Raw genomic sequence first — 14,793 nt, 5'->3', positions numbered from 1 at the left:
GTTTCCAATCTGCATACTTTAAATCAAATTACCAAACAGTATTTAAAGTCGATAATCTGCAGCAAAACGTAGTTTAAACTTTCATGCAGAAATAAGCGGCATTGTGTTGATGTTTCAAATAAACAATGTGCATTGTTGACGTCATAAACTTAGACATGATGATTGCAGGAAATTTATTCGAGGACCCGAGTTCGGGCGGGGACCGGAAGCGAAAAACCGGGGGGCTTCTTACCATGGTGACGTCATCACTCGAGGGGGTGGGGAGAAATCCGGGGGGCAAAAGAAAGAAGGCGGTCAGGTACGGAGAGAAAGGTCATTGTGACGTAGAAGAACAACAACAAGAACAGGAGTCTGGTGGAATAATGTCATTCATGGGGGGCATGTCCGCGGGGGGTATGGATTTATTCGGGGGTGCAGAACTCCCCTCCATGAACGACCAAGACCCCTTGGCGGCGGATGAATACATGGAAGACGACATTGTGGTTCCCGGCGGAAATTACTGGAAGTCTTTAAAAACCGCTTTGGTGGGGAAGGAGAAGAAGGGAGACAATGCACCCCCTGCCCGCCAACAAGAAAACCCACGCAAATCCCTGGCGGCCAGAGTACTTGCGGAGAAACAGCGACGTTTAAGTATGCAAGTTAGCAGCGAAACTGTCCCGCAAAGTAGCTCCGGATACGGGTCCGTTCCGCAACTCAGCTCCGGTTCGATTCCGCAAAACAACCCCGACTTTGTTCCGCAATTTACCTCCGACGCAACTTTTCCGCAAAGCGAACCCGCTCCGCAAATTAGCATCGAAATTCCGCAAGCCGAATCGATTCCGCAAATTGCTTCCGATCCGCAATCAAGTTCCGCTTCAATTCCGCAATTCGGTTCCGACTTTGTCTCGCAAATTAGCTTCAACATTGTTCCGCAAAACAGTGTCGCTTCTTTTCCGCAAAGATCCCTTCCGCAATTCAGCAACTACCCCAGTTACGTCACAATCACTTCAAACAGCGACGAAGAACAGGACATCCTCTTTCTGACGTCATCCGGTGACGTCATTAACGAGTTGTACGTCACGCCGTCGGCTGGAACGAACGAGCAGCCGCAGATAACCTTCACCTTGGAGCCGTGTGGCGCTGGGCAAAATGCGGATGACGGCGGAACTGCGGATAAACCGCGGACTTTGGTGGATCGAAGGATGGCGAGGTTAGGACAAAGAAGACGCTCCTCTGTGGCGCCCCTAGGGGATATGCTGCGCATGGCGAGGAGGCAAAGCATACGGCAGCCACCAAAACCGAAGGTACGGTGGCAAAATACAATCAATATAAGCAATATTAAAATATTTTTTTATTTCCGATGCCGTGAAACTAAGAACAATCTGCAAATCAGAATGTTTTGATTCATCTAACTTTTTAGTTCTATTAACGATTTATAAAACTGGTCAGAATTAAAGTTGTAATGTAAAAAATAAAAGTTTTAATAATATATTTGTTAAAATAATTCAACTAGACCATGTTCTTAGTTGTTTTAAATTTTTACAAAACATTTCAAGATTTTTTTTTTGCCGAAAAAAAACTTAAAAAATGTCAAGGTTAAAGTTTTAAAATCTAAAAAAATGTCAAAGTTAAAATTGTAAAAATTTTATCAACAAAAAATAAAAAAACTGTCGGGTTCTTGCCCGCTGCTCAGGTGGTGAAATTTCGCGGCTTTCTCGGAGGTGAGGCGAAAAGGTTAAGGTTAAAGAATGTTAAAATAAAAAAGGTCTATGTTTTAACATTCTTTATCGACTTAGGTCGTGGTTCACGTTGTAAAAATTAAAAATCTTTGAAAACTTAAAAAAGGTCCAGGTTAAAGTTGTAAAAACTTAAAAAAGGTCCAGGTTAAAGTTGTAAAAACTAAAAAAAGGTCCAGGTTAAAGTTTTAAAATCTAAAAAAAATATTATGTTCAAAAATAAAAAAACGTTAAAGTTAAACTTGTAAAAACTTTTATCAACAATTTTTTTTTAAACTGTCGGGTACTTTTCTTTCGTTTAAGTTGTGAAGTTTCGCGGCTTCTTCGGGGTACAATGATGGCACCTGCTAATTTCTCTTAATCACTGGTTATTAATTATTTAATGTCTTAATGCCTTGTCATTAACAACTTTACCAACTTCCACGTCGTTCAGGTTGTGAAGTTTCGCGGCTTCTTCGGAGGTGAGGCAAGGGAGGATCGCAAGAGGAGGGACGCGCTCTCCCGGGAGGCGGCTGCTAAGAGGAGGAGGGAGAATATGGAGGAAGATGAGAAAAGGAGGAAAGAGCAAAAGAAGAAGGCGGTTGCCCAGGCAACGGGAATAGAGGACGATCCTCTGAAACAAGCTGAAGTCTTCGTGAGGAACATTTCTGGGAAGGTAATTATAGGATACTCACTTTTATTGTTGTTTATATGTTGTCTATAAGTTGTCTGTCAGTTTGGCCCGATACGCGATATTATAGTACAATCATATATTCAATATATTGCGTCTGATCATTATCAGTCTCTTATTCTACTCATGCCTTATTTTGTTGCGAAATATATTTCTCTTTTAAATGACTGACTTTGACCAAGATCGACAAATCTAAAGAATATCAGACACCTTATTATGTGATCTATATTTAATTGTGTGAACTATCGAGGACGATCCTCTCGAACAAGCTGAGGTCTTTTTAAGGAACATTTCTGGGACATAATTTTAGTAGAAAAATAGAAACTTGGTTCCAATCCGCGTTAAGATACTCGCCTGTCAGAAATGAGACTTTGGTTGTTGTACTGCCGGGTGAACGAATTGATTTATATTTAATTTGTTAAGACGTTTAGTCATTAGGAGGAACACATTTTGTGAGTAAACTTCTAGAGCAGGGGTTCTTAAACTGGGGTCCATGGACCCCTTAGGGGTCAGCGAACTAGTTTTAGGGGTCCATGAAGGCCTACTTAAAATATTAGTGTATATTTAAGAAGTAATCTTTTTTTGAAGAAAAACGTGTGATTAAAATTAAACGGTTTTGCACTGAATCCTCACTTTCACATATTTGGACCAAAATCAGCAGATTTATAAAGTCTATTTGTACTGTGACGTCAATTTATGATGTCATTTTGGATTTTTTTGCCGACCGTGGTCCACGCAATGCAAAAAAATTTTGGAGGTCCGCGGTAAAAAAAGTTTAAGAATCCCTGTTTTAGAGCAATCGGTTTATTGCGACAGTAGAAAATTTAGTTCGAAAGTTCGTGTTATTACAATGAGGAACATTTCCGTAACATTACTACGAAACAATAATTTTGGTCCAATGTGATATTATAGTACAGTAATATAAACGATTTATTGTGTCGGATATTTAAATTATCAGATACAATGGCAAACTGAATATGTAAAATAAGAAGATACCTTACCTCCCCCTTACACGTAAATGACGACAATGACTTCAAATGGGAGCAATCCTTAAACTTTTCTGTCCATGTCAAAGTCAGCCATTTATAAGTTCTATAGACATTTAAAAGAAAAATATACTTCGCCACAACATACGACATTAGTAGAATAAGAAAAGCTTTGTGAGGAATATTTCCGGGAAGGTAGTTTTAGTAGAAAACAAAATGTTGGTCCAAAACGTGATATTATAGTATAGTCACATAAGTTAAATCATTGAATTTGGAAATTCTCACAGGGCAGTCGATATTTTTGGGGAGAGTATTTTCGTCCAGACAAGTGCTAATTGGAGACTCGCCCGGCTATTTCCATGCACTAAAGTTCAAACTTAAAAACTGTTTCTGCGTCACTAGCGAAGTTCTTCAAAATCCAGTATATATAAAATTTTGGTCCGAATAACTTTTTATACCCCTTGCTAATATTATTGGATTAAAACGTCAGAAAGGTCACTTTAGAGTACTTATTTAAATGTTCAGGCATTTTTATCAGCTATTGAGCTTTATTTTAGATTTGACTTTTCTGCTTCTTAAAAGGCCTTGATATTTTTCACGTATATCTTACTCTACAAAATTCAAAAATAGTATTTTGCACTTTTTGACTCTAATTATTTACAGATACCAACTCAAACTCACTTAGTATTATAAGTAGTCATTCTAACCTTTATTTAATGTGCTTGCAAGAGTGACCTTTTGACCCCTGGTGCTTCCCCAGGTGATCAACTTCCTCGGAGGGATGAGTCACCACTTGGTGGACGCGATTCGAGAGAGCAAGGATCGCAGCGAGATGCAAATTGAGCAGATGCAACAGGAAGTGACGTCACTGCGCGTGCAGGCCCAAGGGGAATTGACGCGGGCGAGAGAGGAGAAAGAGACGAAGGCAGCCGAAGCGAAGAAGGCAAGACAAGCCTTGGTGGAAATCCTGAGCGGCAAAGTAGGTTTTCTTCACTCATAGAATGATTTATTGTAAAAGTTGGACAACCCTTGACTAGCTAGTACGCAAGACTCCAACGTTAAGATAAGACAATTTAAAAGTGAACATTTTCCACTAACTTCTGTGATTGGAACAATTTATAGTGATTTACTTAGGCGGCATTGGATTACAAGCCCAAGAGGTCGCTACATGAATCAGAAAATCAATAAACAGATTTTACCAAACCAAACCCAACTATCTGCGGTTTTCTTAACTCATAAAGTTGCTTGAACTTTCTCTGTTTTTTTATTACTTTTTATATAAACATAAAAAACGCAACAGACATTTGGTTGGAACCACATCTTTTTAGAATGGCCTTAAATAATACATAATTAGATTCCCGGCTTGTTGAACAAAATGTTTATCAATGGCCATAAAAGAATGAAAGTTTCTTAAACTTTTCACGCATTCTTGGGTTTAAAAAAATTTAGAAAAATACAACGAACAGTTGTTTGGAACTGCAACCTGTTAAAATGCCCGTAAACTTTAAGTGGTAAAATAAGTTAGATTCTCGGCTAATTACATTAAACGATTATCGACAGCAAACCTTCTAAAACGCTTAAAAACACAAACAGTTTGCTTTATAAGCGATAAACCAGAAGTTATTTAAAAATTTATATTCCTAGCATGATGAAATCAACATTTTTCAGGGGAAATTGTAAGAGACAAACCTTCAGTAAAATAATTTACTTGAAAATCGTTTGTTTTAAGAGACATACTTTAACACAAATCCCCAAAAGGAAATTCAAAAACAATCTTTGCTCCTCCTCAGTCAAAGGAGCAGTGGAGTCCTCCAGGAAAACTTCCAGATCCGGAGGACCTTTCGGTTAGTGTTCTTGCTGGGATGAAAGATGCAGAAGAGCAGATGGAAGAAATGAGCAGAAGACTCGCCTCAGCAGCGAACAACCACAGCAAGCTTGCACAAGATTACAGGTGAGCACCTAAATAGCCAAACAACTAAAAATCAAACAACTAACATACAGACAACTTACAAACAACTGACAAACAACTTACGAACAACTTACGAACAACTGACAAACAACTTACGAACAACTGACAAACAACTTACGAACAACTTACGAACAACTGACAAACAACTTACGAACAACTTACGAACAACTGACAAACAACTTACAAACAAGTTACAAAAAACTTACAAACAACTTACAAACAACTGACAAACAACTTACAAAAAATCGACCTAAACAACAAATAGCCAAGCAACTAAACAGCCTAATAATGAGAAAAACGAATGGCCTCCCTTTCTTTGAAAAGGCCTTGTAGAAAAAGCCCCATAGCTTTGGTCGCAATAGAGTAAACATTACGCAGTTTCCAAGGCCTAAATAAATATAGTTAGTTACGTGTAATGGCGTGGCTCTAAAAGGCCAAGCGCGCACCATCTAGAAACTGAGTCACGGTTTCCAAACAACTAACTTACAAACAGCCAACTTGCAAACAACCAACTTACGAACAACCAATAACAACTTATCGACAACTTATAAACAACTTATAAACAACTTATGAACAACTTTTGAACAACTTTTGAACAACTTTTGAACAATTTATGAACAACTTTTGAACAACTTTTGAACAACTTTTGAACAACTTTTGAACAACTTTTGAACAACTTTTGAACAACTTTTGAACAACTTTTGAACAACTTTTGAACAACTTATGAACAACTTATGAAAGACTAATATACTACAAATAGACAACTTACAAACTAGTTTGTTTATTAATCAAGTAATGAATTATTTGAACAGTTTGTGCCGCACAACGAAAGAATCGATATATATATAACAGCTTAATCAACGAAGCAAGTAATACCTAAACTAATGGACATTTAATCAGAATTGCCGAACCCAATTACCCAATAAAGCACTTAAATCAGTGAGGTAAACAAGCAGTCAATAATTATCAATTCTGCAAGTGAACAGCGCACTTCAAAATTATTTAAGCAAAGAGCAAGTTTGTCCCTCAAATCAAAAGAATCAATAATACACCGGCTTCATCAACCAAATACATCAGAATTACCTAACCCAATTACTCCAAGCACTTGATTCAGTGAAGTAAACAAGTCAATTTATAACAAAAAGTGAAACAGCGTGCTTGTTGCATTCACAGCCGCCGGGCCACCGACCTCGAAAGCAAAGCCAAGCTGAGCGAGCAGATGAAGCAAAAGGCGGAACGTCAACTGCGGATTAAATCTGCGGAAAACCGCTCGCTCCGCATTCGTCTCCACGAATTCCGCAAGTCGCACACCGAGAAGATGTTCCTCAGCTTGAAGCAGCACGACCACAATCGCCAGGTCCTGCTGCAGAGTGACGACATGGATGACGTCACCAAGCAGGTGACGTACATTTTGCGACGTGTGACGTCATACATTCGATCATGCTTCTTAAACTTTTTAGTTTTGTTATCTATCTCCAGATTTCATTCACCCTTGTCTCATGATATGTTAAAACTATCTCGTCTATATATAACAGCACAAAATGACTTAGGTTGTTTCTACTTTGTTAAGATTAATTCAAGTTAAGTTTTACCATTGAAAATCTACAATTTCTCGAGTCCAGAGATTTAAAACGTCAAAAGTACCAAACACAGTCACAAAGCTTAGAAAAACAATAAACTATCAACCATTTCTGACGGTTCACCCTTGTTCACCCCCTTTTTAGTTGGTTCAACCCTGCAAAAATGTTATTCACCCCATAGGGAGAACCATTTAACTGATTAAGAAACACTGACCTTAAGCAGTGTTTGTCACACTGTATGGCTACAGACACCCCTCACAAATAATAATTAGATTGTGGCACCCCTATAAGATTTTTTCGTATATGTAATTACTAAAATGTCACAATAAACGGAAGTGGAACAACACACATCAACTCTGCACAACGCAGGAAGTTATAATTGGATTTATTCCACTCTAATCTTACACAAAAAGTTGTAAGAGTTAAGATTTCTCAAATATCTCTTGGCACACTTGGCTGTAAAATGGGACCCCGGTTAAAAACTATTGACTTAGGGAAATCAGAGTGGCGTACATTTGGCGAAGCTTTAAGCAAAAATAGTCAAAGTACGTTTGCCTGGTGCATCAGCAGTCATTTCGCGGTACTAAATTTTCGTTTATACACCTTTTAATCACAGTTTTCGAAAGTTGATGTCGGCTGAAGTCTTGATTAGTTAACAGACAATAAACACAATGATGGTTTCAACTAATTAGTTCCTTATTCAAATGTATTACAAATAAACTAAGGTTACCAAAACTATTATTCGACACATAATAAATATAAAACTTAACTTACACCAAAACAAACGTAAATGTTGAAAGAAACAAAGAAGGAGACACACGTTAGGCAAAGCGCGCCACCAGGAGCAGTCGGTTTGAGTTTCCAACATTCTCTATTGACTCTAGTTTCATACATTCTCCATCGATTTAAGTTTGTTACATTTTTCATCAACTTATAGGTCACAGTGTGAATAAAATACTTAAAGGGTAAGATTTATGTTTTTCCTTAGCAAATAAACGAGTCCGTGACCCTATTCCGCTTTTCACCTTGTTCCAGGTGGCTCTCTCGCTCCTCCAGCGGTCATCGCGCTACCCCGGCGTGAGATTGCGCAACATGGCGATGAGGTACAAACAACATCACGAGATGAAGGTTTGCATGGAGAGGATCAGGAGCAAGATAAAAGATGAGAACGATGGGAGTAGAGTGAGAGGAGCAAAGAGCAAGGTGGGTAGATTTGGGGAGTTTTAGTTTGAATAGTGAAAGAGCTATGTGGCATGCATACGACAAGTAGACGTAAAATTTTTGGCACAGATTCATTTTGGCGTTTTATTTTTGCTCGGATCTAAATTGACTTCATTGTACTTCCTATTTCTTTATTGGTCGTTTATCTTGATTGTTTCTAGGCAACAAACACGAAGCACTACATTTGTTTATTTATTATTTTTTTTTTAGGCCAAAATCTCAGAATAAAATCACTTGGTCTTATAATGTAAGCCTATTTTTGATCCACTTTGTATATATAAACTACAAAAGTCTTAATTATAAAACATATTTAATGAAACATGCACACACATATGTGTGTTAACAACTGAGATCTACCCTTCTGAAGTTGCTTTTTGGCCAACGATTACGGCTTACGTATAATTGGTGAATATATAAAATATATTTCTTAATTTCAATTCTCAATTCTCAAGTAATCTTTCATCTTGGCTGTTTCTAGGCAACCACGAAGAGCTCAGCATCCACTGAGCGTTCCATGATGAGGACTTTGCTCACGCGGTTAGAGGCGCGATACGGACACTTGAGGGCAGAGTGGAGTCAGATCGGGAAGAACCTGGAAAATAGCCGCCAGATGGCGCTCGTCAAAATCACCGTACTTCTCCATAAACTGCAGCAGGGAAGGGGAAACCCCCAACTCGTGCAGCCGATCATCCGCAAAAGTACGTTACGCTTGAAAGGTTTTTCACGCTTGAAAAAATGTCCCGTGGAATAAAACTTTTTTTTTGGTGTGGACTTCTATAAATCAACCGGAAATTGGTGAATTATGGAGAAAAAGTCTCTAAAAATAACGCTTCTAGGAAAAAATATTTCGAAAATTTAATTCATTTCGTAAAATATCGGCAAAAATATGTTTTCACAGGAAAAAACCGCAATAGATTTATTACAGAACGAAAGCAAATAGAATTTATAGTTTTTTTAGTGAAGCCGACCACCCGCAAAAGTACGTCACGCTTGAACGCTTTTGTTAAAAGCGGGTTTCTTGTTTGTCTGACAAAAATGTCCCGGTGGGGTTAATTTGGAGCACGGACCTTTTGGCGTATTACAACATTTTGCGATCCTTTGAGTTAGACAGTGATAATCAAAACATTTTTAAGTTGTCACCTTCTCCCGGAGTTGTTGAAGTAATATTTCACTTCTGGTACGTTTTGCGTTACCGTCACATTTGTATATCGAAATTCAAAGATAATTTGAACATGTTACACGAGATTTAGCCCTTTATCTCCATCAACAATAAATCCACTATTAAGGCTCATAGTTAGTTTCTTTTAGAATTTATGTTAGTTTATTTATTACTCATCGCACATAGTACATTGCTTTAAAATATACACTTGGAACTTTTTATTAGGGCGAATATTTTTTGACCTAAAAATAGGAAATTTTGACCTGAAAAATTAAGATTTTAACAAATTTTAACTTGAATATAATTTATTTTGACAAAATGTTGTTAGAAATACCTTGATTTAAATAACCTAGACGTCGTTAATCACGCGTTTTTTGTACCGTATAATGCTCTAATAAAGATATAATACGGTTAAAATGACTTTGAACACAAATCAAAACTACATTTTTTTGATAAAATTGAACGATAAATTTCAAAACAACTGAACGACGAATTCCAAAAAGCTGACTATATATTTTTTTTAATTTTGTAAACGATTTATGTGCAATTTTATTTAATTTTGACCAAACGTGTAAATTTTGACTTTTTTTGACAAGTCAAAAAATATTCGCCTTACTTGTATTGAAATGTAAACAACTCAAGTTTAAGTAGAACCGACAAGGTTTGTTTGCCAAAATGTCAATACTGACTAAAACTCTAACACGATATAACAATAGTACACCGAAAAGCCATCGCAGACTCGCCGAATCTGTCGATCTATGATGCAAGCAGAGCAAGCCAGAAAAACAACTGGCCTGCAGTGAGGTTCGAACTCACGACCTCCGGTCAAGCCGGGACCGTCGCTCTACCAACTGAGCTATGCAGGCTCAGAGAGGAGCGAGTCGAGAAACAACCATGCGCCAATACTTGGGACTGATGATCCCCCAGTGTGAAGTTGCTTGTACTAACAAAATGTGCAAGTATTGGCGCATGGTTGTTTCTCGACTCGCTCCTCTCTGAGCCTGCATAGCTCAGTTGGTAGAGCGACGGTCCCGGCTTGACCGGAGGTCGTGAGTTCGAACCTCACTGCAGGCCAGTTGTTTTTCTGGCTTGCTCTGCTTGCATCATAGATCGACAGATTCGGCGAGTCTGCGATGGCTTTTCGGTGTACTATTGATACGGAAGCCGTAATCGTTGGTCATAAAGCAACTTCCGAGGGGCTAGATCACAGATGTTATTAAACACATATGTTTGTGTGTGTCTTTCAACGATATAACAACAAGCATTATTATGCGTACACTTCCATTTCAATCTGTTAGGAACATAAACGAGCTACACATACGTCATACGCGGTCATCCGCAAAAGTACGTGACGCAATTATATCACATATATTCATCCTTTCCATGAAATAATTTTAAAGTAATGGTATTCGATCCTTAACGCTGAATATGTGTTGAACAAGGTCTGAAACTAAGCTATGGTTGAACATTAACTACGCGCAGTGTGTCCACTGTTCAGTGAATGTTTTTCACCAAACAGAGTGCGTATTTTAAGATTTCAACAAATTATAATACAAATAAGGAACAAGCAATCTGTTCTCATTCAAATAAGTTCAAAAATATGTACGTTTTAATCCACTTTAGTGCCGACTTCGTCCGAAAGACCTCACAACAACTCACCGGTGCCAGGAGCGCCCACTGGCGGCAGCAACTACAGCGTGGTTTTTCCGCTATGCGGCGTCGAAGATGCGGGACATCGAGCCGCACCTAACTCACTTGCAACCGAGACCGCTACCAGCTACTGCGAGGAAGACAAGCAGTCCACCATCGAACCTCATAAAGTGCTGAATGATGACGTCACCACCTTTGACGTCATAGGCTCGACGCCACCCGCGAACAGGTCGCGCGGCCAGCGACTTTCGCCACAATGGTTGCCAGGCAACAGCGTGTTCTGCCCGTTTTCGAATCACTCGGGTCGCCTCGTTCCCGCCAATTCCCGCCAAAAGTTGCCGCGCTTCGAGGATCACGTGACCGCTTACGAGCGCCAAAAGCGGCGGCTGCCCCCCATCACCCCTCAAACAAAAGGAAGACGTCACAAACAGCGCGCGTCACAGCTCATCGAGTTTCCAAGGATCGTCCAACTCGATGTCCAGGCGGGATTACGTCACGCCAAAGCCATTGTGACGCAATCGAATGTGGGGGAATACCCGCTGACCCCTACTTTGGGGGGCAGGGTTTATTTGCAGAGTGGAAGCTCGGAGTGGAGTTCCTCTTGGAGTGGGAGTGAGAGCATGGGAGGAGGAGTTGAGATGGGTGAGAGAAGAGCAAACGATTTGTGATAAACAACTGTAATTACATATTAGCAATAGTGGGCGGGTTTTCCTGAGGTCGTGAGTTCGAATCCTAGTTAGTTTCCAACATTAACAAGATTCCTTTGGAAAGAGGCAGAACACGTTTTATGATTTAATCCGTAACTGTGATTACTTGTGAAATCTTACTGATCTCACTTATTAGTACTGAGCAGGTTCTAATGAACCATTTGCAGGAAAGATGTCCTCCCCGCTACCCAATTTCACCAAAGTTTAAACCCGCTAAATTTTTAATTAGTTTATGACCGAGACTCGCAGCTGGAAATTATGAACTAAAATGAAGAAGGCTCGCGTGAAGTATGACCAACTTTAAAGGCAATAGTGTGGTTGGGTTGGATAAAAATTGCTCCAACGTAAACTGCTACATTTAAAATGTTGCCTTTAGTTAAAACAATCTGTGATTGGCAAGAGTACTCACGGACCCCATGCAAAGCCCCCTGGGGGTCCGTGGACCCCTAGTTGGAAACTACTGTCACAGTAATAATTGGAATCTTAATCTTAAGGAATTTTAAATAACTCTATCCTTTACGGCGTTTCCAATCTGCTTGACACTAGAACAGCGAATTTAACTCAAAGCTTCCTCTTTCTCATTTTACCCCAAATGTTACCTATTTAAACTTTCAACTAAACCCATTGTACCTAAGACCTCAGTTTAACCTCTCTAGCCCGTTTTTATCCCTTTAGCTCTGCAACTTATTTCAATGGACCCCTCCTAACCTTGTTTACGATCTCGTTTTACCCTCAAGTTTTTACCCCGTTTACCTCAGATTCCAACCTACCCTCGTAGACCACCCTAGATTGCATGTATAACATCTTGTTTAATTAAAAATATATTTTTTTATTTATAAACGTTGTTTTCCCACTTTTAAGTTAACCGAGTAAAAGTGCCAACCTCTCTAGCCTCATTTCCAAACTCGTTTACCCCCCCGGACAAGTTTTTACCCCGTTTCCCCTAGATTTAAAAACCTACCCCCGTGCGCCCCCGGACATAACCGTAAATGCTGATTGCACTTATTTGCTTGAGCCGCAGGCTTTAACGATAAAATTGCGGGAGATTGGTCTTCTAAAGCAAACCCCGAGTCCGACTCACAAATTCTGGAAATCCTAAGCCAAAATTACCCCGTTTTATCTTGTTATTAACTAAACCCAACCCTTTACGCCGCTTCCAATCCGTTTTACCCTACCCCAGACTTCCTTAACTTACCCTCTCTAACCCGTTTTTTTTCCCTTTTGTTCTTTTTTTTCCCGTTTGTTCTGCGCTTAAACTGGTTCCACCCCTCAGACAAGCTTTACCCTATTTACCCCAGATTTTAATCTAGACCTTAACTAACCCTCTCTAACCCGTTTTTACCCCCTCTAACCCGTTGTCTTGTTGACGAACTCTTTTCACCCCCTCACCCCAGATTTTACCCTACCCCCGTGCGCCCCAGACCTGAAGCGTGGATCCGCTATACCAAGTCCGCAGAGGGGAAATCACCCCGCGAAATCCCCGATCCACGCCGACTGGTCGGAAAAGTAAGTGTATCATCAGTGTAGTTCAGTGGTTCCCCACCTTTTCGTGCTCGCGACCCCCCACAATTATTGTGTATGATAAATAAAACAGAGTCAAGAAAAACTCATTTTAAAATTGACAAAATTTAAGTTCGGAAAACTCGAGACGGATTGTATCAAAATTTGGCTAAAATGTCCGGTTTTAAGTATGCACAACAAGCTAAATTTACGGTTTAAGCGTCCATTCATTTTATTAGACATTGTTTGACTGAAGCTACGCTTGATTCATTAATAGACTAGTGTAATGGTGACGTCATAAACACGACTGGTTCACTGCAGCAAAATTAACACAAACACAAATGTTAGACTGTCGGTTGCTTTTGCTCCTTCTATACTGCTAAACTTTTAGCTTATAATACTTATTTTCAAGTTTTTTATCAAATAGTACACGGCGACCCCCCAGACAACCGCTTGCGACCCCCAGGTTGGGAACCACTGGTGTAATCCACAGCTTCATTAAGTATTAACCGTTTCAGTCCCAGGCAAGGGACCCAGAGAATCTTGGAACGAAGCTTCACGCCAACGGAATCATTAGCGCCGTCTAGTGCCAGTTCGTCGACACGTTCTTTAGTTACATTGCCGTCAATCAACCGAGTTTAACCCACGCTGCAATGAAATATATATTTGCTGATTTTGTTACTAAATAAATGATGCTCTTCATTGATGTATGCGGTGTTCAGTTTATGAATTCATAACCCTTGGAACTAATAGTTGAAGTTGTAGTAAGACGTGATAAGAATATAAAAGCCCATACAAAACAAAAGCATAATTAAACATATCTGTAGATGATTCATCAAGTTAATCTGCTATTTTTCTCTAACGAACGGACAGCGCGGCAAAGGAAATTAATAGATATTTAGCCTCACTGACATAAAGATATACATGTGTCGTGTGTGTGCGAACCACAATAAGTGATATTTATTGCAAATAAGCAAACGGTAAATCAATACTTATGGTTCGTTTAATAATGTTTACCTTCGTAAACGTGCGCAATCAGGACATCAAGAATGAACAGTACATGTCACTGCTGGTTTTAGCGGTTTACACTACTGCATTGGCCTGATGTTAGTAGTTACTATTTCGTTAGCATACGCGAGACATAAAACAACTAGGAAATCGGGCAATGACGAAAAAGTTTACGGCACACAGCGGAAAGTCAAAATGACAGCATGTGCTATACAGCCAGACAAGCCGGTCACAGAAAGACCACAGTTTGGCCCGATTATATGGTGCAAGCCGCTACATACGTATAGGTTTTCGAACCAATTTTACCATGGAATTAACGAATTTAGCACAGCATCATCGTGGCTTACCGCTCGCCTAAGAGGAAAAACACCTTTGGTACGCAAACCCTGCAGTACAGCAAGTCTGTCGCTAAGCGCTCTGCGACCTTTGGCATCTTACGCATCATTTCGGGGAAGTCCCGCACATGCTGCGTCAACCAGAGTAGCTTTAGCACCTTTCAAGCGGCTGACTCATCCTTTCGACTTCCTGTTGTTCAAATCGTGACGCAGCGTTTTAGAAAGTGTCTCATGCGCGCGACTTTCCTCTGTTAGTTCTAAACCCCTTCGATTGGCGTCACTTTCTTCAGGTG

At 39.7% G+C, this 14,793-nt stretch overlaps 1 protein-coding gene across 1 annotated transcript in view; it reads left to right on the top strand.

Moving 5' to 3' along the window:
- LOC146146374 (uncharacterized) overlaps window positions 1-14,793 on the top strand; it is a 37,144-nt gene that overhangs the window by 18,800 nt on the left and 3,551 nt on the right. Inside the window, exons 17-26 of the mRNA XM_083390736.1 lie at window positions 169-1,283; window positions 2,149-2,370; window positions 4,132-4,350; window positions 5,162-5,322; window positions 6,514-6,739; window positions 7,956-8,123; window positions 8,620-8,839; window positions 10,924-11,592; window positions 13,052-13,163; window positions 13,682-13,793. Coding sequence (XP_083246862.1) covers window positions 169-1,283; window positions 2,149-2,370; window positions 4,132-4,350; window positions 5,162-5,322; window positions 6,514-6,739; window positions 7,956-8,123; window positions 8,620-8,839; window positions 10,924-11,592; window positions 13,052-13,163; window positions 13,682-13,793 — 3,224 coding nt within the window. The remainder of the gene's footprint in view (window positions 1-168; window positions 1,284-2,148; window positions 2,371-4,131; window positions 4,351-5,161; window positions 5,323-6,513; window positions 6,740-7,955; window positions 8,124-8,619; window positions 8,840-10,923; window positions 11,593-13,051; window positions 13,164-13,681; window positions 13,794-14,793) is intronic.

Source organism: Ascidiella aspersa, chromosome 5 (genome assembly GCF_963924565.1).
Source record: "Ascidiella aspersa chromosome 5, kaAscAspe10.2, whole genome shotgun sequence".
Lineage (NCBI taxonomy): Eukaryota > Metazoa > Chordata > Ascidiacea > Phlebobranchia > Ascidiidae > Ascidiella > Ascidiella aspersa.
Note: the sequence above shows the minus strand (reverse complement) of the source record. Positions and strands in the feature narration are given on the sequence as shown.